Source organism: Apostichopus japonicus, chromosome 4, assembly GCF_037975245.1.
Source record: "Apostichopus japonicus isolate 1M-3 chromosome 4, ASM3797524v1, whole genome shotgun sequence".
In the NCBI taxonomy this organism is placed as follows: domain Eukaryota; kingdom Metazoa; phylum Echinodermata; class Holothuroidea; order Aspidochirotida; family Stichopodidae; genus Apostichopus; species Apostichopus japonicus.
The window spans coordinates 8,246,050-8,273,725 of NC_092564.1; the positions used below are offsets into that span (position 1 = coordinate 8,246,050).

At 38.7% G+C, this 27,676-nt stretch overlaps 3 protein-coding genes across 3 annotated transcripts; 2 read left to right on the forward strand and 1 right to left on the reverse strand.

Moving 5' to 3' along the window:
• The first annotated feature begins 5,895 nt into the window (after nucleotides 1-5,895).
• On the forward strand, nucleotides 5,896-17,322 carry LOC139967103 (uncharacterized). The gene is made up of 2 exons (XM_071970824.1): nucleotides 5,896-10,197; nucleotides 10,365-17,322. The coding sequence occupies exon 1, from the start codon at nucleotides 5,896-5,898 to the stop codon at nucleotides 6,805-6,807; it is 912 nt and encodes a 303-aa protein (XP_071826925.1). The 3' UTR covers nucleotides 6,808-10,197; nucleotides 10,365-17,322.
• On the forward strand, nucleotides 15,082-15,756 carry LOC139967104 (uncharacterized). The gene has a single exon (XM_071970825.1). It carries the CDS (start codon nucleotides 15,082-15,084, stop codon nucleotides 15,754-15,756), a length of 675 nt encoding a protein of 224 aa, XP_071826926.1.
• Nucleotides 17,323-17,955: 633 nt separating the features above from the next.
• LOC139966355 (E3 ubiquitin-protein ligase RNF113A-like) lies at nucleotides 17,956-27,662 on the reverse strand. Its single transcript, XM_071969274.1, has 9 exons — nucleotides 27,459-27,662; nucleotides 26,043-26,110; nucleotides 25,478-25,582; nucleotides 25,023-25,130; nucleotides 24,161-24,270; nucleotides 23,095-23,294; nucleotides 22,155-22,248; nucleotides 21,176-21,282; nucleotides 17,956-20,411 (listed from the first exon to the last, which is right to left on the reverse strand). The coding sequence occupies exons 1-9, from the start codon at nucleotides 27,544-27,546 to the stop codon at nucleotides 20,323-20,325; spliced, it is 969 nt and encodes a 322-aa protein (XP_071825375.1). The 5' UTR covers nucleotides 27,547-27,662; the 3' UTR covers nucleotides 17,956-20,322.
• Between the last annotated feature and the right edge of the window lie 14 nt (nucleotides 27,663-27,676).

Genomic DNA, 27,676 nt, shown 5'->3' on the forward strand with positions numbered 1-27,676 from the left:
AAATCAAACTGAACTAGTGGAAAAGGAAAAGTAATATTATTCTGACTGAATATTAGTAAAAATAAGGTTGGGCGAAATGACCAACACTGTTGGGCGAAATGACTATACTGGTTGGGCGAAATGACTATGATGGTTGGGCGAAATGTCCATGCTGGTTGGGCGAAATGTCCATGCTGGTTGGGCGAAATGACCAGGCTGGTTGGGCGAAATGACCAGGCTGGTTGGGCGAAATGACCAGGCTGGTTGGGCGAAATGGCAGTTGGGCGAAATGGTTGTTGGGCGAAGTGACTAGAAAGCGATCAGAGACTGTAGGGTAATATTGGAGTATAGAACCACACCTGCTCTCTTTGAAAAAGAAAACTAATCTAGTGGTTTTTCATATTATTCATAGCTAACTGTGCTTTTTCTTCACAATTAAATTTGTACTGTTCAACATATGCAGGGGGCTGCAGGGAATAGCTTATCCAGTATCGCATTGCAAAATACTATGTAAAATGGGCAAGTCGCTATGCAAAGGCAAGGATGTATAGTTAAGGCAAGGATGTACAGAAACACAAGGATGTGTTTCATTTTACACAGGAACCAAACTGTTTCATTAGAGACCATATTCAGAGACGTTAAGACTGCTACACAAAATCTGAACACTGAATTATTCCCTGGGCAAGTGGTAGGTTTCTTTGGAAAATCTATGTTCACAATTGTTTTCATGTTTTGAAATCGACGTGATGTGTGTGCGAAGGGACAATACTTTGCATGTTTCTAAGTCTGTAACTTCCGATGGAATTATTAAATTGTCACTTCGAAGGGGAAAAAAGGAGAATATTTAAAAAATTTCTAAAGTTACTGTTTAATTTGAAGTAAACAGAAAATATAAAGAGAAAATCAATGAAAACCTCTTATACTTTTATTCTTTATTCACAAATTATTTACAAGCTTGAAGCTATACAAATCTTTTACAGTGAATTCCTCTTAAAGGAAACAGATACAAACTTAACATGTAAACAAACCAGAAATCTACAAAGTTCAAACCAAGATTTGTTTAAAAAGATGGGATGGTGCGTACCAACCTGATCAAGCCTCTTTGGAACTAATTGCGTGTTAAAGGTGCCCAGTAAACAAACAGATTGAATTCTTGTCTAGTGCAGGTTGTGCCACTCTCTGCTATCACTATGCTAATTTATTGGCACTGGAAGTGGTAGTTTAAGTAAATGATTAAAGATATTATATTCTCAAAGTCTAAACTTAAAAGATTACAAACTCAATCATGGTTTCAATAATTAGTTTAATAGTAATAAGATTGCAAACACATGTACTACTGTGGACCAGTAAAGCATCAAATTCTATCAACAAAGCTGGAGGTGAATGGTTTTTTGACCAGGGAGTTGGTATTCCATAACAACTCCCTGGTTTGACATAAAACCCTTTTCTATAAACCCAGCAATACCGAAGTGCACCACCTATCGGGTTATATGGTCCGCAATATTTCAGGCAAGTTAATAAGAGAATTTTCCAGTGCCTGCAAATAAACAGTCACCTGATCGAGTCACTGGCAGAGTTTGACATATAAATTTTCAAACAAGCTTGCATTGTCTCGAACCAAACTGCTCCGAGAGGAGGAGGTACGTGGCTTATTAATGAAGAGAAAACGAATGTGCATTCTTGAAGGTGCAACCTATTACAGTGCAGAACAGAGAGTATGTCATCACCCCCTAAACCAGGGGTTTCCCTAACTTTATCCCCCCCCCACGGACCCCCTGTGGATGTCAGCTTTTCGAGACACGATCTGAGTCATTATTATAAGTATAATACGCAAACCAGTGCTTTGTAAAATATCAAGTACTGTACATAGTGTAACATTGTAATGAAAAAAACCGAGATATGAACAAATATTTATTTGGAAACTTGAAGATCAGATCAGCTCTTTATCTTCCAGCGTACTGTCATGCGTACACCAACTTGACCAAAGTCATGCGGCCTGTGTCTGTTTCATAATTCAGTTATTTATCACATGCACGGTACTACTATGGCAACATATGCGTATGGAACGCGAAAAGAGTTTGTCGATAGGTACGACTTTTGTACATTACTAAATTATATGATATATCAGATTTTAGTTCAACAAAAAGTACTCTAGTTTTGACTTTCAGAAAAGTCTCACGAACCCCCTTGGATGGACTCACGCACCCCCTGGGGGTTCATGCACCCCAGTTAGGGAACCCCTGCCCTAAACTGACCAGTCTCTGCCAGGAAAGAACAAACACAGAAACATAACAGCCATATCTAAAAAGTTAAAGACGGATTTGAATTCAGGATCACCAGATGGGCCGAAGGTCAACCAGAAGTGAAATAAGCCAGCCAGCCCTAGGAGCTGAACAGTGCACCTAGCTGGCCAAGTGGGGCCCAGAGATCTCCGAAACAAATAGTCTGGGTGCTTCTTTAGTTTTTAACTTCTTTCTTAACTGATCAATATATTGTAAGTTGAGTGCAAAGAGCAATTATTTGAAATAATTCAGTTTGCACAAATTCTTTTGTAACTTTGTAACATCCATGATAACTTGCAAACTGTTCCTAGCACATGTTGTCATGTAGTTGATACTTTAAGTCTTGCATGTAAAAAACTTAGCAGCTCCCTGGTATAACTACTATATAGGGGAACATGGGGTTAAAACAGACCTCCCGGGGTATAACAGAACCCTCTCACTATATGGAAAACCCAATACCACCATTTAGTTTTGACTCAATATATTAGAGCCTTACAATGTGACTATTGCAACACACAAAGGATGTTTACCGCAAGCAAAATTCCAGCTATCCTATCTTGAGTATGTGAGGTTTTCATTATTTTACAGAAGCTATACACGTTTTTATAAAACTAATTGGCTTTATATTCGCAAACAGAGAAGTAACTGACAATATAGTTATGTTTGATGTCTACTTAGAATAACAGGCTGCAACCTATAGTGAATGTACAGTAGCAACAGTAATGCATACAGGGTAAAACAGAACCCTTGAATTGGGTCCAAACGGACCCCGGGTTCCATCCAGCAGTCATCATCGTTCATTGTGGAACCAATAACATTATTATGCATAACACCAGCGAGACCATCAATCTTCTATCAGAACTTGACTCTACCATTAAAACCCTTGTTCGTGGAGTGAAAGTGGCTTTTTCGGGTCTGACTGGCAACAGAAACTGTTTCCACACTGATGTTCAGATACAGTATGCCACATTAATGACAATATTAAGCAATTTTGTCAGGAACACAATTCTTCATATAAGACAATTACAATATAACATTATCACATATTTCTTGTGATGGAATACATCTAAACAGGAGGGGCATCGTGCAACTTGCCATGAATTTTATTGCTTACCTCCGCTGTTAGAGAAGATACATGTAAATCACCAAATTTTTGGAAGGAACAATTATCACCAACATGTAAGAACTCATGTCCAGATTTACTAATCATCCAATTCCTGTGTATATTACTATTGACAGGAGAAAGCATGTTAATACTATGGTCCAAAGTATTAATAAAAATAACCTGATTGAATGCCTATCTGTTCCTGTATTTCAAGATTTTAATCTCTCAGTCCTTAATGCTCGGTCAGTATGCCACATGACATCCACTATATTGGACATTGTTCATGAATACCACCTGGACCTATTTGCCATTACTGAGACCTGGTTGGCTCCAACTGGTGATGACGTGTTAATCCGTGCCCTTACACCACCTAACTTTGACTTTATCCATTTGCCACGTGGATCACATGGAGGTTGTGTCGGCTTTCTCTCCAAGAAATTGTTTAGTTTTAATATAATTTCTTCAGTTACATATCAATCTTTTGAGAGTCTCAAAGTTTTTATTGCACTAGCAAATCTGAGAGTTGTGGTTATCTACCGTCCACCTCCTTCTACTACCAATAAATTCAGTTAATTTATTTCTGGAAGAATTTACTGATTATGTACAGTTTCTTAACAGTAGGGGAACATGGGGTAAAACGGACCACCGGGGTATAACGGAACCCCATCACTATATCAAAAACGCAATACCGCCATCTAATTTTGACTCGAGATATTGCGCAAGAGCCTTACAACATGACTATCGCAACACATGAAGGACGTTTACCGAAAGCACAATTCCGTCTGTCATATCTACAAATATCCTGTGCATGCCGATCTAATGTGAGTATGTGAGGTTTTCATTATTTTACAGAAGTTATGCACGTTTATATAAAACTAATTGGCTTTATATTCCTAAACAGAGAAGTAACTGACAATATAGTTATGTTTGATGTCTACTTAAACTAACAGGCTGCAACCTACAGTGAATGTAGCAACAGTATTGCATATGGGGTAAAACGGAATCCTTAAATTGGGTCAAAACGGACCCCGGGTTCTGTCTTGCCCCACAACATGTTCCGTCTTGCCCCTATGTAATGATCATGTATTTATTGGAATTATTTGCATTTAATAAATGATTCCAGTGAAGTAGCCTACACTGCACACTGTTTATTATTGTTTTTTATTTTGTAGATCAAAATGCCGCGAGATTACAAAAGAAGGTCTAACAGAAATTCATGGGACAGCAAGGCTATGGAGAATGCTATTGCAGCTGTTTCGAGGGGAGAAATGGGATTGAAAAGAGCCAGTAAAGCATTTGAAGTACCAAAAACCACCTTGAGACGACGAGTGAAGGGAACAAACATATACGCAAAACAAGGAGACAAGTCATTGGGTAGATTGAAGGTAGGTTCATTCGCTCATGGGAGATTTTATGCGTCACAGAGTCCAGTGATATAGTGGAGAATGATATGGAAATTTAGGATGATTTTCGGGCTATAATCGAGTGAAACACGGTTATCTGTGAACAAAAAAACAACACTAAATCTGCCCAGGTGGGCTCTCTGTAGAGTCTAATGTCGACTTAAGATATAATGGGGGTGGAGGAGAGGGGTGGGGGAGGGGGGAGGGGTTAGTAACTTTGAAGCATGTCATGTTTTTGTTAGGTAATCACCAGTAAGCTATAACACAACTCAGGAAAGCTATTTCTTTTTTATTCCAGCCAACATTTCCACCCGAAATCGAAGAAGAACTTGTGTCATACATTATTAGAATGGAGGAGATGATGTTTGGCACAACCACCACTGATGTCCGACGTCTCGCATATCAGCTAGCAGTCCGGAATCAAATTCCAAACAAATTTGATGACGACAAAGAGATAGCATGGTTAGACTGGTTGGCTGGATTTATGAAGCGCCATCCGCAGCTATCCCTTAGAACCCCAGAAGCTACATCTGCTGCAAGGGCGAGGGGGTTCAACCAAACAGCGGTTGGGAAGTTTTTCGACCTGCTAGAGTCTTTGATGGAGGAGCATCATTTCGAACCTCATAACATTTACCATGTCGATGAGACGGGTATGTCTACAGTTCAGGGGAAACCGTCGAAGATAATTGCGAAGAAGGGACGCTGGCAAGTTGGGACCCTAACTTCGTGGGACTCTTGTCACAGCGGAAATTTGCATGAATGTGACTGGGTCGTTTGTTCCTCCGCTCTTTATTTTCCCCAGGGTAAGGATGAAGCCAGAATTGATGGATGGCGCACCGATCGGCTCCATTTACGAGTGTCACAAGTCCGGCTGGATGCAGCTTCCGATATTTACAAGGTGGTTTCTTCATTTCATTAAGGTCTCCGGAGCAACCAAAGACAACAAGGTGCTCCTGCTGCTCGACGGTCATGCCACCCACACTAAAAATCTAGAGGTCATCAATCTAGCACGACAAAACGGTGTGTATCTTCTGTGCCTACCACCACATTGTTCACACAGGCTGCAACCGCTCGATGTAGCATTCATGAAGCCTTTGTCCACTTTTTACACAAGGGCAATCGAACAATGGTTGCAGAATCATCCTGGCCGGAACGTCACCATATACCAAGTTGCTCGTTTATTCAACAAAGCTTACTTGAAGTCTGCAACAGCTCTGAATGCAGCGAGCGGTTTCCAAAAACCGGGATATATCCTTTGAACCGGTATATCTTTCAGGAGCACGAATTTGCTGCAGCGGATGTAACAGATCGGCCACTTCCGGAGCAACAGCAGCTTATTAGGCCTGAACTACAGTCTGAAAACTCGGACACAGTGATGGAGGAAACTGATGAGAATGTCCCCGATCAGCAGAGCACATCAGCGCCCACAAGTCCAGCTGGCTCTGAACCAACATCATCAGTAGGATCAGCGGCAAACACCCCTATCCAGCAAAAAGTGAACCAATCAGAACAGTCATTGCCCCAAGGACAAGTAGGCCTAATCGAGGCTGGAGAGACTGAGAAGCAGCTTCCAAATAGTTCTCACCAAGTAAGCGTTTCCGCCGATGTGCACCCCCCGCCAAGAACAGAAAAACAGCCGGCCAATTTCATCATGCCCATGGATATCTCACCTCCTCCTAAGGCACCTGCATCAAACACTTCATCAATGAAGAGGAAGAGCACGATGACAGGGGCGCAAATTTTAACCAGCAGTCCATATAAAGCCCATCTCACCGAGGCTGAACATGAGAAAACACTCGCGCTGAACCAGAAGGAAGCAAAAAAGAGGGAACGAGAGCAGAAGAGAAAAGATAAGGAAAATAACAAAAGAAAGAAAGGTCCTGTTCCAGTAATGAAGGCGATACTGAGGATGAAGGGTAGGCCCGCCAAAAAGGGTGCTGGGAGGAAATCCACAGTAGCTAAACAACTGTCAGCAAAATTCAGCAGTGCTACTGCACAGGACGATGAACAGAGTGCCAATAAACAGGACGACACATAGTGTTTGTTTTGCGGCGAACTCTACAGCCAAACGCAAGTTGATGGATGGATACAGTGCACAAGTTGCAAAATGTGGGCCCATGACGACTGCGCGGGTGTTGAAATTGATGACAATGAGTTCGTTTGTGATATGTGTAAATAAATATGCACATCAGAGGTGCTGACAGGTATTACGTTTCATGACTTGAATTCGCAAGTAAAACGCCTTGAAGAAAGCTATGAAGAAGCCTTGAACCATTTTTTAATTATACCAGTTGTAGTAAGACATTTAGTAGTATGATACACGTTATATGTTTTAAACGTTATATGTTTTAGTTTTTTTTAGTACGGGGTAAGACGGACCCCGGGGTCCGTTTTATCCGAGTCACGGGGCAAGATGGAACACTCACCTCATTTTATGTTTTGTAACATTTCTACTTAATTCCTATTTTAAATTGCTCCAAATGTACTTGAGTATGTTCGTTGCCATTCGAGAGTCTGCTCCTAGTCCCAAACTGACATTCATTTCGTTCACAGTGCCAATTAGGCAGCCTCGAAGTTAGGGGTTCCGTTTTACCCCATGTTCCCCTACGTATAGTGCACGTTGTTCATTGTAAGGCAGTCTAGAAACGGGGCTTTGCCGAACGTAGTTTGTTTCATATTATCGACAGTTTTGTTGTAACTTTTTAAAGATTGTAAAACAGATTTAATCTCTTTTCATTTTATCACGTAATATAGCTACTCTAACTTGTCATTTTAAAATTTTCATCAGTTTCCGTTTTGTGACAATTTAAACTAAAAAAGTTGTCAGTATTTTTTTCGCTAATAACATTACTGTATTCCATGGATACCTTACAACTGCGTCACAAATTCAGCGGTATACGCTAGATTTCCCCAATTGACTTAGTGTGCTGTTAGGCAACCATGTGGTCGAAGATAACAGCAATACTTAAAGTATTCCATGGATATCTTATAACTGCGTCACAAATTCAGCAGTATAGGCTAGATTTCCCCCATTGTCCAGCAATGCATTTTCACTCGGCCTATAGACTGTCAGTGTCTGATCGACTGTTGTTACAACACCGTACAAAATGCATTGCACTGACATTTAGCCACAAGTCTCATTTGTTTTCTGGGTACATCATTAGAGACTAACGTTAGGCGACTTTATTAGTGAACAGATTTTTTCTAACGATGTTGTAAAGTTAATATTTCGCGCATGTTCTTAAATAATTCATGTTTGGTTTGGGTATTATTCAGAAAGGACTACCAAGCACACAACATTTTGAAACATTTGGTAGTCCGACGTAATTTCTAGTCGTCACGGACGACCGTGAAAGTCCTACACTGCATTCTATATTTCACCTTAAGTCCACAAACTTCCTAAATTAATAGCAGACGCTCAACAAGCACTACCCTGAGTGACCCATTCTGACCCTGCGAATATCCACCGTTCACATACTTGTAAACTAGCCAGGACACTCTTGTTAGCTATTCCCTCCTTACCGACCTATTATTTCAGGCTAGTATAAACATAGTAGCAGCAGTTGGGGCGTGGCTCATTACCATTATTATTATGTCGGTACAAGAGTGACGACGCACTCTTCCATACCTTGCAGGTATACTGTCTGTTTCCTGCTGAATTTAGTCAAATGTAGTTACTGTGTGTTCCTGCCTATTCTTATGTATTGGAAGTCGGGTTACCGAGTGTTCCCTCATATAGCTACAGGGTAACTTTATTGTTCCCAAATGTTTTGCTGACATTGAAGAACGGGGAGTGGCTTAAAAATGGTCCAGTAAGTTAATGCATACTTGTTGTCATTACGTTTACTTTAGAATACTGTTCTGCCATTTACGTAAATGCTATTGCTAGTCAGCACTGGTTTGTTGAAGCTTAACAACACACCAGAACATTACCGATCTTGGAAGGTATCCTTTATCAGAGTAGCGAGGGAATTGAAACTCTCACCTTCAAAAGAACTGGACTTCATCAATAAGTGGCTAGGAGACAAGTCATCGGAACTGGTGTTGCCGATACGCAGCATCTACGTTCACAATCCAGCAGAAGGTCTGAAAATGACTTGGGAACGACTAGACGAAACGTATGGCGCACCAGAGGCCATCGAACATGCATTGTTCAGTAGGTTGGAGAATTTCCCTAAACTTACTCCTTAGGACAAAACCAAGCTTCAACAATTAAGTGACCGCCTTCTGGAACTACATGTCGCGAAAGAAGAGGGCACACGCCCAGGTCTTCTCTGGTTGGACACACACCGCGGAGTGAACCCCATTGTGGAGTAACTGCCGTATGGACTGCAAGAAAGATGGATATCCAGAACAACAATGACCGATTCATAGGAAGCCTCATCCGTTGCAGAAATGTTGCACCTTCAGGAGCAAGGACATAGCAGGGAGACGGACATTTCTAAAGGAGCACGGCATCTGCTTCAAGTGCTGCACATCCTCCCAACATTTCTCTAAGGACTGCGAGGCTACAATCTCATGCATCTGAGTGTGAGGTTGTACTACCTCTATAGACGATCACCAAAGAGGTGGCGTAGCTGAAAGCCGTTGCCAAGATTTTGAAGAGCAATGTAGTAAAGCCATCGCGGGCCCAAGGAACCCGTTGGATAGACCACATACGAAAAGCGCTGCACTGTCTGGCCACGAATTATCAGTTTGTGGCAACACAATTAGAAGAGCAGGCCACTGGGCAGCAGAGAGATGTACCACCTGCTGATGCTGCCAAGATGAAAGGTTACTTGAAGCTTCTAAAATCCTGCAAGTTTGTTTTACCCATGGCATTATACCAGGATTTGGTTGATGACATAACTGAGGTATCTCTCGAGTTTCAGCGTGACGACCTGCCTCTTTCTTCAGGGAGAACCAGTGTTGTGCTTGCAGAAGCAAGCTTAAGGAGGAAGAGGACAACTCCAGGCTCTCACCTGCAGGGGTCGAAATTTACACTATTCCACTATCCTGAGAATAGTAAAATTATGAACAGAATACCAAGTTGCTTGGGATCACTATTCCGTATGGATAGTGCTAAAAGTGATAGCTAACAACAAATTCAGACAAATCCATCTAAATTTTACTTGCCTGTCACTAGTCAGGCAACAATTTTTTCACTAGTCAGGCAAACAACCAAAGATGTGGCATTTTTTGCCTAATGTGCAGCCACCAACTAAAAAAACAAAATCAGATAAGAGGGAAAGAGACACTGAATATGACAAGGATAAAAGAGAAAGACAGTTCTTGCCATCCTGGAAATCAACATTTCTTTGGGTTTCGTACAATAAGGAAACCAATAAAATGTTTTGTGACATTTTCATCGAAAAACCTGGAATAGCAAACAAACAAGGAGCCTTTTATCTTGGAACCAGTATTAAACTTTGCCCTTTGTTCAATAAAGGCCCATTCGGTGTCAAAGGAACATGCAAAAAATTGAGGGGATTGAGAAAGCCACATGCAAAAAATAACGCAGTATTAAGTCAGCTGAAGTTAATAATGAATGACCACAGGTCTGGTCTTAAAGAGGAAAGTTTGCTGAGAGTACTTGAAACAAAGTTAAAGTTAAAGGCCCATTCGGTGTCAAAGGAACATGCAAAAAATTGAGGGGATTGAGAAAGCCACCAAAATTCCTGAAGGCCAGTCAGTTGCTGAGAGGGTTTTAAAGCAACTCAATGTCTTCAAGTTTTTCAGATGGGTCACCTGTTCCGTACATGTCATGCGCTAGTGAACAGATTTTCCCATTCTCTAACGCAGTATTAAGTCAGCTGAAGTTAATAATGAATGACCACAGGTCTGGTCTTAAAGAGGAAAGTTTGCTGAGAGTACTTGAAACAAAGTTAAAGTTAAAGGCCCATTCGGTGTCAAAGGAACATGCAAAAAATTGAGGGGATTGAGAAAGCCACCAAAATTCCTGAAGGCCAGTCAGTTGCTGAGAGGGTTTTAAAGCAACTCAATGTCTTCAAGTTTTTCAGATGGGTCACCTGTTCCGTACATGTCATGCGCTAGTGAACAGATTTTCTGTGGCATTGTGAACTGGATGAAAAGAAATGTTTAGATATTGGGAACAGCTACCAAAATGACAAGTCTGCAGCAATTCTGAGGAGAATTTGTCTTTTCATTCTCAGAAAAATCGCCAGAGTGCTTTTTTCTTTCCCATTCTCTAACGCAGTATTAAGTCAGCTGAAGTTAATAATGAATGACCACAGGTCTGGTCTTAAAGAGGAAAGTTTGCTGAGAGTACTTGAAACAAAGTTAAAGTTAAAGGCCCATTCGGTGTCAAAGGAACATGCAAAAAATTGAGGGGATTGAGAAAGCCACCAAAATTCCATATCTCACGATCCACGTTTAGATAGATTTAAAGACAGGCCTCAAGGTCCAGGGGAGCCAAACATCACCGAATGGGTTGCAGTATGATGGTGATGGTAAGGATTCTGTCCAACATGATGTCGCGAGTCCACATTGTTAAGATTGACTCACCACATTCTGCTTCAGGACCAAATCAACCAATTATAATGAAATATTACCTCAAAAAATGTGGAAAAGAAACATTCCAGAGAGATTTCCAATCAGAATGGTTTAAAATCAATCCATGGTTGTCATATGACAATGCTACAAACAGTGGCACCTGCTTTGCATGTAGAGAATGCATGAACACAGATGATTTCCTTTTCACAAACTGGAAGAAACCAGAACGCTTAATGTGCTGTTCGCGATTTTTACCTTGTCGTTTGCTTCTACGCCCTCTATTTTCGACGAGGAACTGAGCTTTGTTTGTTAAACGTGTTTCTGCCATTATAGCTTGTGCCCAGCAGTAGCTATCATTTTTTAAATTACAGTTGCTAAGTTGTTAAGCGATGCATACAGTTAAGATGTAACGTTGTTTATTTTGTTGAAGTATTGCTGTTTATTCACCTACTGTTGTGTCACGTGCCGGCTGCCCACGAGTTATGTATAAGAATATATTATGAAAGCCACAGAGATTTTGCTGCATGCCGTGTTACAAGTTATACATCAATTGACAGAATTTATATGATCTTGTACCATTAAGTTTTTCTTCTGTCATTGTTTTGTATTATTATTATTAAACAATTTTTTTATATTCGTTCATTGTGATCTTTATATCATTCTGATTGCGTGTGTTGTATTATCTACATAAGCCTTAGATTTGAGATGTGAATGGTTATTTGTAAGAGATAGATGTATTCTTATGCGTTAGATTGTATGCAGTGTGATGGGGTGTATGGTTGCTGCCAGTATGTATTCAGGTTTTCCTTGCTACCTTGAGCATCTTAAAGCTTAGATGTTTCGCTAGTCATCGACTGTGTTTATTTTCAATGTTTTCATGTACACATTAGTTATTAGTCTTTTGTTTATTTTTCAGTTTTACCGTTCATGCACTCGCATGATTTGAAGAGAAATTAAAGAAACGAAGCACAGATTTCGACTTTCCCTTCATTTGGTTATCTGGTTGGTTAGAGGGCGCCCCGCACCCCAAGTCCAATTAACAGTAAAAAGAATACTCGGCTCAAGATGATCGAAGAAATCGCAGACTCAGATGACATAAAGGACTCATCTCACCGTGGAAGCTCACGATCAACAACAAGCTCAGCTGCCGTCCAAGCAAGAGCTAAGGCACAGGCCCTCAAAGCAAAGTTTGAATTCACAAAGAAGGAGGCCAACCTCAGGCAACAAGAAAGGGAGCTCGCAAATGCACTGCTGCTCCTCGGGGCCGAAAAGGATTATGCAATGGCTGAAGCAGAAGCAGAGGTTTTCGAGGCAGCTGCTTCAGAAGAAGGTACAGTAGGTCTATTATTAGGCCAAATTTGTCATTGCCAAAGGTGGACCCCCAGCATCGCACAACGCAGTATGTTTCAGAACATTTCCCGGAGAGCCCTAAGGCTGGAGAAAATGATGAGCTGAAGGCTGACCCTGTGTATCACACTTCTCACCATGCTGGTCTTGTGAGAAAACCTGAAAAGACTTAAGGAAGAGCCCAGAAATGATATGAGTGTGTTACACTTAAATTCATTTAGCAACATGTTTTTTGAAGAAAGAGCTGGTGAAGAGTGGATTCCGGAAATTCTCAGGTAACCCAGGGGAATACAGATCTTGGAGGGGGAGTTTCAAACAGGCAACCAGAGACCTAGAGCTTAGTCCCATCCAAACAGTCAAAGCTGTTGACTCATAAAACCAGTCAAAGCCAGATGAGCAGTCAAAGCAATCAAAGCCAGATGACTCGTATAATCAAAGCATTGCTCACACTATCTAAGGATCGAGACCCAAAGACTTATTCTAAATGCTGTATGTGATTTTGTTTCTGGTTTATATGTATTAAAGTTAATTCTATCGAATACAAGCAGCCTTAGTCAGTACCTCCAGGGAAAGTCAGTGGATGTAATATCTGCAAAAAGGAAAGCAGATGCAACAAGACAAACACTCAAAGATAGTAGAACTGATGAAATGTTTCAACTTGTTTAGAAATAACATCAAAGAGTGTATAGCGAATACAGACTATGAATTCAAAGAACCAGAGCTTCCAAGAGCACATAAGCCACCTCGTCGACTTGAGGTTTTCCATGAGGACAACAGGAGCTGGCTAAGCACAACCGTACACCACTCCACAAGATTATTGTTGTATCGATGCTTATTTTTGTAGCATAGATAAATTGGTTTACGAGATGGAACCAAAGTTTGAGGTGGATGACCAGAGCGTACTTTGTGCCCTCGGTGACATTGTATTAAATGAAGCTACAACTGCAAGTTGGCGCAGGACAGTAGACTAAGAGAGAGAGAGAGGGCTGGTTGGTGATCCTGGAATGAGGCCAGGAAAGCAGCTGCCGAGGCTCTATGGAGGCCTTATTTGCCTCTAGGCAAGAAGAAGACAGATGATGAGACAACTGCAAGTAGTTCAGATATAGTAGCAGGATATTATGATTTAGATCGAGACATTCTCGAAGCTGAAAAGAAGAGTTTCATTAACTGTAGAAAACGAACTTAGCAAACCATTCATCTGGATTCTGGTCATTCTGCAGCAAATGTTGTGGAAGATATGTATGAGTACCATCAACATGACATTTTGTGTACATATTATAAGTGTGCATGCATTCTTGCAACTATCCCAGCAACATCGTTTTCTGCCGAGAGGGCTTTCAGTGGCCTACGCAGATCAAAAACATATTTACGAAACACGATGGGGCAACATAGACTCAATAACCTTGCAATTCTGAACATTGAACGAGAGTTTACGAACAGAATAATGCAAGAACAAATGGAAGACATTATAAATATATTTGGAAGCAGGAAGGGCAGAAATTCTTACTTTCATTGAGAACTTTTTTTACAGCTAAACGATTAATTTGCACAACTGTTTGAGGGGATGTCGGTAAATGAAATGCCTGGTGATTTGAATTGCACCGGCACCTTTATATTCGGTAATTCACCAGTGTGTTTTTCAATGGTTAAAGTTATATTATTATTATCATTATTATTGTAACAACTTCCCCAAAAATTATAACCAATATGGAAGGGTAATAACATGGCAAATGATTATATGTACTTGGCATGCGATGTACATAAACATGTTGAATGGTGCGAAAAATTTTGGCTGTAATTTTCGGGCAAGTGTTTACAGCCCCCAAATCAAATTGGGCTCCTACACTGATGGCCAAAGGTAGAAGATATTTTCTGGTGGAGAGAAGTTAACCAAACTTGACCTTAGTCAGGCCTACCAACAAGTGTAGTTAGATGACAAAACAAAGGATTATGTTGCTATTGAAACACACACAAAGGGTTGGTTAGGTATAACAGATTTGATGTGTCATCTGTGTAACGATATCACGATCAGAGTCATTGCGTGTAAGCTTGATAGCAATACACTCGTCAAAGAACACAACAATCGGCACCTGGTATTTTTCAAAGTGTTAACTATGCTTTTGCATATGGACTTTAGTCGCTTGGGGCTGTTATTATTCACTGACGGCCTTCCATAGTATTCAGTATTGCAGCCATGTTGTGGAGAAGGAATCCCTATGTGAACCACTGTGTATAGCAACGGATATACAAGCAACGTAGCAGTGTCTACGTGAGCCATCAAAGTGAGTAAACATACGAGATTTACATGGTAGCAGAGCGAAATAATTAAGCCGAAAGAAAATGGCACAATCGTACAAAATTCCGCCAAAGCTCTATACAACCCATCCTCATAAGCAAAGAGAGAGAAACGCAGAAAGAAGATTTCTTAACTTCAGAGGAATTGGAGCTCATGCGTTCCAAAGTGGGGCAAATCATGTGGATTGCTAACCAGACAAGACCTGATATTCTATTTGACGCCTGTTCTCTAAGTGCTGTATTTAAGAAAGCCAAAGTATCAGATCTCCTTGAAACCAATAAGGTAGTTCGGAGAGTTCAGTCAGAGAATGTCACTCTTAAATTCCCACAGCTTGGCCACAGGAGTGCATTAAAACTACTCATATACAGTGATGCCTCATTAGGCCATCTTCCAGATGGAGGTAGTCAAGGCGGTTATTTCATCTTCCTTATTGGAGAAGAGGGCCAAGTAGCTCCCCTTGCATGGCAATCTAAAAGGATAAGACGTGTGGCTAGGAGTACTCTTGCTGCTGAAACACTAGCTATGGCTGACGCAATTGACACAGGGGTTTTTGTAGCTGCCCTGCTCACTGAGCTTCTCTATGGGGTTTTAAATACCCTTCTACTGCCGTTTGTTTGTGTTACAGACAATCACTCCCTTTTCGATAACATATATTCAACCAATCTTGTGCATGAAAAGAGACTACGAATTGAAATTGGAGGGATTAAAGAACTACTTCAAACAAAGAAGATTTCAGCAGTTAAATGGTATCGGGCCAAATCCCAAGTAGCAGACTGTTTAACCAAGAAAGGAGCCTCTCGTCTTGCTCTTCTAGAACTACTTGAGGGAGGAATCCTGAAGCTTCAAGATTAGAGTGAGCGAGGAGAACCATGTATATAGTGTTTCATAGTTTTCATATTCAAGCCCAGACTTTTGCTTGAGGAACTCCTTTTGCCGTTTTGTTTTTTTACGTTTTCTCCTTCATTCTTTTTGAGGGGAGTGTGTTAACTATGCTTTTGCATATGGACTTTAGTCGCGTACGGCGTCCCTTGGGGCTGTTATTATTCACTGACGGCCTTCCATAGGATTCAGTATTGCAGCCATGTTGTGGAGAAGGAATCACTATATGCTTACTCTGTGTATAGCAACGGATATAGAAGCAACGTAGCAGTGTCTACGTGAGCCATCAAAGTGAGTAAACATACGAGATTTACACAAAGAATTATGGAAAATGCTTTGAAGGTAATTCCAAAGTCAGTGGAAGTAATATTGGCAAAAAGGACTGCAGATGCAACAAGGCAAACACTCAAAGATAGTAGAAATGATGAAATGTTTGAACTTGTTTAGAAACAAGCTGAACTCCTATGTAACAACATTAAAGAATGTACAGCTGATACAGACTATGAATTCAAGGAACCAAAGCTTCCAAGAGCATCTAAGCCACCTCTTCTACTTGAGGTCCTCATGGGGAAAACAGGAGAAGAATGCAAGGCATTTATCAAGTCAAAGAAATTGTTGACATCTGACAGTCTTAACAAACTGTAATCTAGAGCTGCAATTCTCTCTTCTATTGTGATGGGTCACAGTATGGTGTAAGCACTGTATTGTCTCATGGAAAGCCTGGTGGGTCAGAAACACCAGTTGGGGTTGCCTCACATACTCTGTCGAAAGCGGAGCAACAGTATTCACAAGTTGAGGAGGGAGGACTAGCATGTAATTTTGGCATTAAGAAATTTCATGCTTCTTTATATGGTGGAAGGTTTGAACTCATCACTGATCACAAACCAGGGCAATCATTATTTAAAGAATCAAAGTCGATTCATTCACAAGCATCTTCTCGAATCCAGAGATTAGCATTGATGCTTTAAAATTACGAGTATAGTTTAGTGGGGGAGGGGTCTAAGGGGCGGGGGTGTCCCCCTCCCCTTTGGCAATTTTTTAGATTTGAAACGTCCTTAGATGCAATCTGGTGCATATTTTAAGTCAAACTTGAATTGCCGACGGATCTGGAAGTGGTGACTGAAATGGGGGAGGGGTCTAAGGGGAGGGGGTGTCCCCCGTCCCCTTTGGAAAATTTTTAGTTTTGAAACGTCCTTAGATGCAATCTGGTGCATATTTTAAGTCAAATTTGATTTGCTGACGGATCTGGAAGTGGTGACTGAAATGGGGGAGGGGTCTAAGGGTAGGGGGTATACCCCTCCCCTTTGGAAAATTTTTAGTTTTGAAACGTCCTTAGATGCAATCTGGTGCATATTTTAAGTCAAATTTGGCACGGAAGAAGCTCCCATTCTCCTTTTCTCTATTCAGCTTTCCTTCTTTCTTCCCCTTCCGCTCTCTTCACCTTTTCTCCTTTTGCCGACAGACCCAAAATTTGCCGACAGCGACCAAATTATTGGGGGGGGTGTGACACCCCCCACACCCCCCCGCTCGCTACGCCCCTGGGCCTAATCAATGTCCATGTGGTGAGTTCAACCCTTATTTTCAATGGTGAAGTGAACTAAGCCTTGAAGATGGTTGTTTATTATGGGCTAATAGAGTAATATTTACAAAAAAAAACCAAATGCAAATGCTAAATGAGTTACACAGAAGTCACCCAGAAATAGCTTGAATGAAAAGCTTAGCCAGAATGCTAGTTAGGTGGCATACCCTGAACGCAAATATTGAAGCTTACATTAAACCGTGCTGCAATTGTTAAAACTACTTCCAATGCCACCACAAGCGACAATGCATCAATAGGATTGGCCTGAAAAGCCTTGGGCTAGAGTACATGCAGATTATGCAGGACCATTTATGGGATACATGTTCCTTATGCTAGAAGTTCAAAATGGTTACTGAGTTACTGATATTGATACATGTTTCGTAAGTGATGAATTTGAAAAGTTTTATACATTAAATGGCATAAAGCATGTTACACCCTGGCTCTGGACTGCGTTTATGCCCACCACATACACTTAGGGCCCGCTACAGATACTCATTTGTGCCTAATTCTATCCCAATATTTAATTCACAAGTGAGAAGATAAGTTTATTATTTGCAGGACTTGCTGTATATATGTTTGTATTACTGTATGTGTATCACAGTCTATTGATACTTATACTATTGCTTTCTTTTTTCCTTTCTTTTTCGTTTACGACTTGTGTAAGCCGAATTTCTGATTGTGGACAATAAATTCAAATTCAAAATTCAAATCTTCACCCTATCATCATCCTGCCTTGAATGGTTTAGCAGAGAGGGCAGAACAAACTCTCAATTCAAATCCAAAGAAAATGGAACATGGCACATTAGATGATAGATTATCTAATTTTCTATTTCACTATAACATTACACCACAGACCACCACTGGATTATCCCCAGCAGAACTTTTCATGGAACGAAAAGTAAGGTCTCGTTTGACGTATCAAATGTCAGGAGGAGACAGGTCAAACTAAAGCAATTCCACGACAAGCACGCTGTAAATAGATCATTTAATGTTGGAGACAAATTTTATGCAAAGAAATATTAGCCGAGGTCAGAAATGGTGCGTGGGTAAGTTAAGTATTTAATACTATCCAGTCATGGTGCATGCAAACAAACATTTCTGCACCATTGTTCTGGGACAGGAACATGTAGGAGTACTCTGCCTGACTAAGGTCTTACACAGGGTTGGATTCAATGGCTGAACAGGTGCAGATGAGGTTTGCTAATTTGGAAGAAATTAATGCTGTTTGTAATCTCACCTAGGGTGAGGTAGTGAGGTATATGGTAAGGCCAGTGTTGCCTTGCCTGTTGCAATGAGATCACAGTCAGTACTTTTTGTATTGATAAGTTTGTTCACCTTCCTCCATGAGCTGGAACTAATACTAGAGTAATGAGCTCTGGTCAAATGGTGTAGATGAATGCATTATTGGACGGTGGCTCGAGACATACAGTTTGTTCTGAAGTTATATCAGACAGTATGTGTGTGTACCACTGTGAAAGCAGGAATTCACTCTTGAATTTCTAATGACCAGACAGAATCTCTGAGTCAAGTCTAAAAGTAAAGCCTGGCAAAGAGAGTAGTCGTAATTATTACCTGACTACTGAATGACTGATGAACAGAATCCAACAACAAGTCTTTTCTCTGGACCAAACTGATGAAAACAGGATTTTTTGCTAAGCGATGTGCCACAAGACTAATATGCGTAAGGTTATGAATAAGATGGAAGTTTGTGCTTGTTTGAAGCCACATGCACAAAACTATCTTTCACTTTTTTGATGAGTTAGGCATCCTATTGCTTCTTTCTGTAACCTTTTGTGATCAGTTTAATAAATTAAAGGTTCCTTGAACAAGATAACTTGACTAATGTTATAATTTTAAACACTTAATTATTTGCCAAAGGTGAAAGATGAATATGACACTGTTAACTTGAACTTTGTAGATTTCTGGCTTTGACCTTTGACCTTGCAAGAACATTAATTTTTAGTGCCTGTTCAGTCCTGGTAACTCCAATTATGTTTTTTTTTCAACATTAGGGAATAAGTTGATCATACTTTCACTAAGTAATATGAGAGGATCTTGCTTGATGAACTGAAATAGTCACATAAAATGACATAATCTCATAAATAATACCCCAAAAAGTATCCTTCCCAAAGTTGCAACAAATGCAAAAGTATTGAGAAATAACCTGAAATGGACTATCAAGGACAGACATGTCTGCTAGCCTCAGGTGAACACTTCAGCTAATTTATTTTCAAATGCGGGCATCAGAAACTGCTACAAATCTGAATTTGAGTATTAGTTAGGTTTCCCCTAAAGTCGCGATTTGGAAGAGAACCTTCTATGACACTTAGTGTACAGAGTACATTATGATTGTCATCACACAGTTGAACACCAGCTTCATTTAACTAATTCCTAAAATAGTCTGCTTGGCAGGCTACGATATTCCAGACTACAATTATATTTAATCAATGAATATTAACTTGTTTCTTACATGGTCTTCCTGTAGAATTATGCAGTAGAGTAAGCATGTCTCATAATAAATTCTTATTCCATACACATCACACGAAATTGATGCAGTAAATAAACTGATTGCCAAAATGGTAGCTATTTCCCAGGTTAAGGACAAAACCAAAATATTAAAATATTACTGGAAATGATTCCAAGCTAAAACCAAATATGATGACAATAGTTAGTTCAATAGACAGATCGGAAATTACGCCCACCATCCCCGAGCACAACCTGTTTGTTAACTTGCTAGTTTGCTCCAATCGGTGTTGGGCTGGAAGAATTCTGGAATTGTAAATCACCATCTTCCCATTGTCAAAAAAAATTCTTCCTGATCCAGAGCATACGATCTACTGGTGTTGTGCAAGATATGTAGTTGAATTATCACATGGGTATCGACCATTATCTCTCAGTCCAAAGGTTGCTATGGTAACATCTCAGACCCTGTTGAATCTAACAAAGCATACCTGTCGTCTTCAAGGAGAGTCCTCACTAGAGTCCCCATCATTGCCTCCTTCTTTACCCTCTTCATCACCCTTAGCTCTCTTCAACTTGGCCATTAACTCTGCAAAGATACAGAGCAATAACAGCTTAATACTTCCAATTGGTAGGAGGAAAATGTCTTTTTATAAAAAAAGGTCATATGGTGCTCTGTTAACCATTCTATTACCTTGAAGCAGTAAAATTAATATTAAACATGCAAAATATGTGAACTGCTTTCACCAATCCAAGCCTCCTGTCACCATAAGCTGAAAATAAATTTTTAACACTCCTCCTATATAGGCTGGAAACAAAAATTGCTTAAATCCAAGACAATAAAAAAAAATGACAGCACCCATTGTGTTTGCAGAATATGCAGAACAACCCTGTGATAAATGACCCTACTGATGGCATAAATACATCTATACCATTTTGCTTTTGACATTGGTATCTTTTCTATTTACTCAATGAAGTTCTAAAATCATACATTTCATTGGTAAAAAGGTATTATTAGGGGTCTGCAAAAACTCTGCATTACACATTCTAAAAGATTCGTAAAAGTAAATTGTTTGCGTTGTGCCATTCAAGTTTTCTCACATGTTCTGTCTGTGACCCCCACGTTTCTAACCATCCAATGCTTGCCGCTTTCTCAAATTATACCCAAGTTTTTTCATTTAGCATTTTTATTAACAGTTCACTATCCGTCCTTAACAAATAACCTTATATGGTTGTTCAGCACACTGCTTGTTCTAATCGGTTAGCTAGCCTTTGGCATCGTACGTGCAACAATGTTAAAAACTGTTGACGCAGGGTAGTAATTTATTAAGTCTCAATAAAACACCATCTTACCTCTAGCCACATTGAAGAGTCCGTGTGTTTGTTGTCCACAAACAAAACACCTTTTACTCTTCTTGTAATGACTCAAAGCACATTTTTCACAAAAATAATGTTTACATCTGCCAAAAAAAAAAAAAAAAGTAATTATACAGGCAGAGTCAGACTAGTAAAACCTAATTTGTTTATCAGAATATTTAGTGTAAGCCTTGTTAATGTATTTTTATTTAGAGCCATAGCAGCTGTCATATCGGCTAGGTCTCTCAACATTATTAACTTTCTTCACTCTTTGCATTGTTTTTATTTAAGTGGAATACATTATTGCTATTAGCATATTTGCATAAGTGTGATCTCAAATGAACATAATTGTAGAGATTTATTTCCAACTGCATTCTCACACAATGTTCTATGACAATCTTGCAATCCCTCCAACTCCTCATTGTGACCAACTATTGAAAGCTGCTGCTCCTTTTCCACAGTTGACAATTTTTTTGAAAGAAATATAAAAAAGACAAAATACCAATGTCTGCTCAAGGTCTGTACTTTGCAACAGAAGATATAAGCAAGTGATCAAAATAAGAAGTGTATAGGAAGGTGAACTCCATAACATTCAGTTTTAATTGTCTTCATTGCAAAAGTTACACATCCAGATTACTCTGCTAGTATGGGGAAATTCACGCCATTGTTTGACAAAATACAGACAGCCGAGCACTCCTGATACATGAGTTTACTTTACAATGAAAAGAATAGATAAACATAAGTAAACATATTTTAGATTTTGCATTTTTAATTCCCATGAAAACCTTGAATTTCCCATGAACATGATATTCAAAAGGTTCAGATGCTTGTCCAATCCTATCTTACCAATTACTGAAATTGAAAATGTCTACTTTCTGATTGCTAGTACTTTCCTGGAAGTATTTAACAACAAGGCAACAATACCTTGTGCATTAAATGCAAAGATCATACAATAGCTGTCTCGTTATTAACTCACCTGGTGACGACTGGGCTCGTAAAATGTTTTCTGCAAATGAAACACTTAAACGGAAAGTCCTCTTCGTCGCTATCAATTTCATATTTGCTTGGATCTGAAGGAAAGAATGAATGAAGCATTCTCTGAAATAGCATTAATCAGATGAAAATCAGTCCAGTTCAAATTTGAATATAGCAGTCCTGTTTAGGTCAGAATGTTACATGAAATGTAAACATGTTTTTCAAATTGAAACTAGTATTAGTTCCAATGCATGGAGGAAGGTGAACAAAATTATAAATATTAAAAGTAATTGAATATGATCCCTTAGCTGAAAATGAGTTTCTGTTGTTAAAACAGTTTTGTCAAGGTGTGGCTGACAAGGAAATTACATGAAATTGGACAGATTTAATTTGTTTTCATAAAAACCTAAAAATAATTTCACTCATAGGGTCATTTTAAATAACCTAAAATGTAGCACTTTGAACCACTAGCTAATGATGAAGTCCATCAATTTTTTTTTTAATTTTATAGACTTTACAAGACCCTTGAATATCAATGTCATCAGTTTTTAAACTGAAGAACATCAGAATAATAAAGTCAGTTGGTGATGCTATTCTCCAAACTACAAAATAAACCAGATAACTAAAGTGACTTTCATAAAAAACAAAACAAAAACACCAGTTTACAGCTTTTATAAGGCTTCTTTGTTTGCATTTTGTGACAATGGCAAAACATTCCACAACACAGATGTGTTTCACTTATTACTCTGAATTATGTGGAATGAACTGACAAATTTTACATAAATGTTTGTATTATAAATTTCTACATAATCCGACACCATGACACTGTCCATCAAATGACATGATATTTTCTGTTACTTCTATTTCTACATTTCTCCATTTACTGATCAAAATATAGCACTTATAATTTGATTTGAAGAGGATGCATGTAACTCAAATACCTTCCACTTTACTAAATGATCCACTCTGCCATTCTCTTTCCAGTTGCCAACCAAACTTGTAATCGGATCGATCGTGCATAAATTTGCAGCTATCTCCAAAGCCGCAGAAACCAGTTTCCTTGTAATCTTTACAAATGTCTGGGGCATAGTCCCATCTTGTGGTGGATCTAATGTTTGCTGGTGCCCTCATAGGTCCTTTCCTGATGAAAACATTGACATACAAAAACATATATATAAAGTGGCATATTGGCCTCAAATTTTTTTGACACATTTGGTAGACTTCATTCAATAGAGCAAATAATTCTTTTAGCTGGAACAGGATTCAAACCAGCTATGGCATTATTAAAAGCCCTGCACTACCAACTGAGAATCCTGCCCTTAGTTACCGTGGAAATTCTTATATAGCCATTAGTTTGCTGGTGTCACCAGTCAGAAATTACAGTACCTTTGCATACCATGTAACTAGGAATCACAAACCAACTTCTGTTTGAAAGAACCCAGAAGTGGCAGGAAGGCATTTCAAGAGAACTGTATCTTTTTTAAGTATATAAGTAACTGAACAACAGAAAACTGTATTCAGTTTTCAGGTGGCAACTTAGTCATATTTCATGTTTCAATACAAGGAATCTTTATCAGTTTTGATAGAATCAGGTACAAAGGGCGACCGTTTTTCTTTTAATACTGATATTTATAATGGTTGGAATCTCATCCATCAACTTTTGTCCTAAAACCTGACACAATTTCTAAGTTATTTTGCTTGGTATCATTCAGAAAACATAGATAGGTGAAACATAAAATAGATTATATAATACTTTTAGCATTAGGTACTTGGTATATCATACCACATACTGAATATAACTCATGGAATTTAAAGCATGACTAGTAATTCCACATGAATGTAATCTCTATGAAAATCAACAGCAAGAATTACAGATGAAGCTATCAAAGACAAGATACTGTACTTTTTTAAATTTATGAAAACAAAATTCAATAAATACCAGTTAAAAATATACCATTACTTTAATTAACCAGTTCCAAAAAATGCTTAGATTAAATGTTTCCTCACCTAACATGGCCACTGGAAGCATTCCCCAGTGCAGTGTCCTTTATCTCTATATAAGTGTGATAATTATTGACTCCTCTGTATAACTTATCATCTTCTTTACCCTTCAATTCCTGAAAAAAAACCAAAACTGATAATATTATATTGAGACCATTTCAATACATTCATGACAAAATAATAAGTAATGGATACGAAACACAACAAAAAAAATTACTTCACAAATTAAAAAAAATAAATAAGAAAAAGGAAAATAGGAAACATACTGAAACAGGACAAACCAAGCAACTATTGCAAAGAATGAAATGGAATTTTGCAAGGTTTCCCAGGCATCAAGAACAGCAGAACAGGGATACCTAGAATATGCACCACTTCCAACATTGCTATTATGGGCATATTCCCACCTTTTTCACCGTTGGAAACCTATTTTATTGCAAATTATCTGTAGCTTACATCAAGCTGAATTTCCAGAATGTTGTTCTTCATGCAAAGGTCAAACAAACAGGGACTAAGATGGACTGTTTAGTATCACTCAAACATCAATCACACACACCAACAGTATCGTAGCTGATAAACTTGATATGACCAGTAATAGCTGTGACTCTATGTTCACACATGTAATGTTATCTCTAACCTCTCACAATAATGGAGGGAAATATAAACAATCTCAAACTATTTAAAGGGCCTAATTTTTATAAAATTCTATTTGTAATATATTAAAAATTATTTGTGGCCTACTACATACTAAACTGAACTGTAGTCCACTAAACTCCTCCGTTCACTCATTTTTTGTTATATACAATTGTGTATTTACAGACATGACATTAAGTACAGTTGTACATTGTTTCAAACACATTCAAGCCTTTACCTCGTTGACTTTCTGATTTCGTTCAAAGATTGCCTGAGCGTCTTGCTGCAGGTCTGTATCAATCTCAACTGTAGCAGTGGCACCACCATCGTCTGGGCCCTCTGGTTTCTGTGAAAGGAAAATAACAATAATAATACAAACAATTTAAATGTTGAGAGAAATGAGTACAGTATCAATATTTGAATTTTGTATAATATTCAGAAATAGATTTACAACATCTAAATGTTTTGATTCATAACTTAAAATGTTAAATTGTTCAAGTTTAGACAATCTCAAAATGATTTAAAGCAACTGCATTAAATATTTGTACTCCTGGAAGATTGACACTTACTAATTACGAGCAACAACAGGGAAGGGGAAGATATATGCCCCCAATAGCAAAAATGGTGGTTCCACCCTGTCCTAATGGGTTATGTATGGGTCTGTACCACACATATCAAAGAGACAAAACTTACAGCTGTTCTTGATGACTTGTAAGACAAGGAAACTCCCTTCCCTTCTTCTTCACTATCACTGCTGCTAGCGTTGGCCACTTTCTGCCGCTGAGCTACTTTATGAGTCTTTAAGAACAAATATAACAGGTTTTGATTGTATAGAAGAATTATTCACTTACATGGCTACAATATCAATCAAATTAATAGCAGATATAATCACCAAATAAAAGCAACAAAGTGAAATTCAAACTATTTAAAGTTCTAATTTCTTTCTTCAGACATCAACCAAATGTACGATCAAATCTGTGAAATATAGCTTTCCCTTTGCAATGCCCTAACCTAATTAATGAATAATTCATGATGAGCAAAGGGCATAAGATTATATGTAACCCTCATATTTACTTTATTTCATGCATTCATACATTTGTAACCAGTATCAGTGATATGGCATATGGCAACAGTGTACACAAAAACGATTGCATCAAAATGAGAGATATCTGTTTTAACCAATATTTTTTGTTCTTTATTCCTTAGCAAATATGTAAATACTGTAGCAACAACATTAAGCTGCTAGTAACCACCTTACCCTTTGTATGTTTGGATTGGTGTAGTCTACCTTCTTTTCTCGCTTTACAATGATATTGTCTGAGTCATCTATAACAAACAAAGAAATCATAATAACCAGGCAATTTAAAGTATTGATCAATATAGCTTTAGTACAGTCATTTAAACTTGTAGTCCACAGATGCAGGATGCAACTTTTGTAAACTTTCTGCAACAATCCTCCACTGTCATCTCTCTCTAGAGGAAATGTCTGAAAATTATGATTCCACTTGAAATGAAGGCATACTATACAAAGTCCTGTAAATTACTCAATAACCACCAATAAGGCAATTACCAGAAGGAAAAAGTTGGCTGTCTCCAACATGCTAGAAAAAGAAGATGACCTTTGGAATTTACGCATCACTGTGACCTTGAAGTGTTTATGTGCACACACAGCTGAGAAGGGTAGCCTATCCCTCAACTTCATAATTTCTATTACACTTGAGGTATAGTAACACCATCAATTCACAGAACATTTCTGGTCAAGACAAGCAGACACCACCAATGAGAGAAACTGTATGGAATAATTTATTCTTCAAATTTTGTGTAGCAGTTTTCATGTTTAGACCATGAACAAGTACAGACACCATTTTATAATCATTTCTTATCTGTTATGGCAAAATAGCCAATTTAGAATCTTTACCCATTATGTTTGTTACCAATACCTTAACAATTTGTTCACCAAAAAGTCTGACATGATGTATAAGCAAAAGCCGTTGAGTGGTAGCCAAAAGCCTTTAACAATTAACCAAATATTCAATGTCACATGTAAACTGATAAATGAATGCAAATAGGTGATAAAACATGATTCAGTCAGACAAAATTGCAACACGAATGCTTCATTGGCAATACAATACCACCATTTTGTGTGCCCAATTTTGTACCGTTTGTTTGGCCAAATCAATCACGGCTATGAACTTGGCACAATTTTTTGGTTATTCAACCCTGTCATTTTATAGTCAGTGATGACCTATTGTTAGAAGTTCATTATCAATCATTATTTACTTGAGCCAAGATTACAACCTTCAGTTGAAAATAAGAACAGCGTGAAATTTCTGGCCAATTACATTCCATTTAGCATCAGCAATTTTTATGGCAAGGTTAATAATTTTGGTTCGCTATAGTATAGCCTATAGGGTTGCCGAACCTGCTACTGTATTGATATAATTAGTACATAATTGCTTTGGCTCACATGTTTGTATAGCCAAAAGTTTTAAACTAATCTTAGGCCTAGCAGAAGTATTAACAATGAACATTTACAGCATATGAGTAGGAATAGGTCTAATATTATTAGCCTATGGCTTGCCCTAAATTCGACCATGCTTCCTTAGCTACACCTCTGCCAGGTTTTGCCTAACAGTAACAACATTTACATACTGTAGGCTACCCCTCTGATTACCATCGTCACTGTCGCTCGTTTTCCTTTTCCTTCCCTTTCCTAATCGTCCTCTTTTCTTGAAAGAAAACGCTGATTCTGTCTTAGACATGGTAGTGTCTTTGGAAGTGTCTCTAAATTGGTATTCTTAGTAAGATTGTATTAAGTACGCTATTGTATTGACCAGCGCATGTTTTGTAGTGACGTCTCGCGAAACTAAATCAAAAGGGTGTATAGTAAAA

Bases quoted from the DNA above. Each gene is read 5' to 3' on its own strand.
- LOC139967104 (XM_071970825.1), top strand. From the start codon at position 15,082: ATGTGGATTGCTAACCAGACAAGACCTGATATTCTATTTGACGCCTGT.
- LOC139967103 (XM_071970824.1), top strand. From the start codon at position 5,896: ATGGTTGCAGAATCATCCTGGCCGGAACGTCACCATATACCAAGTTGC.
- LOC139966355 (XM_071969274.1), bottom strand. From the start codon at position 27,546: ATGTCTAAGACAGAATCAGCGTTTTCTTTCAAGAAAAGAGGACGATTA. The intron at 25,583-26,042 runs GTAAGGTGGTTA...TTGTTCTTAAAG, and splicing joins CCAATCCAAACATACAAAGG to ACTCATAAAGTAGCTCAGCG. The intron at 25,131-25,477 runs GTAAGTTTTGTC...TTCCTTTCACAG, and splicing joins ACAAGTCATCAAGAACAGCT to AAACCAGAGGGCCCAGACGA.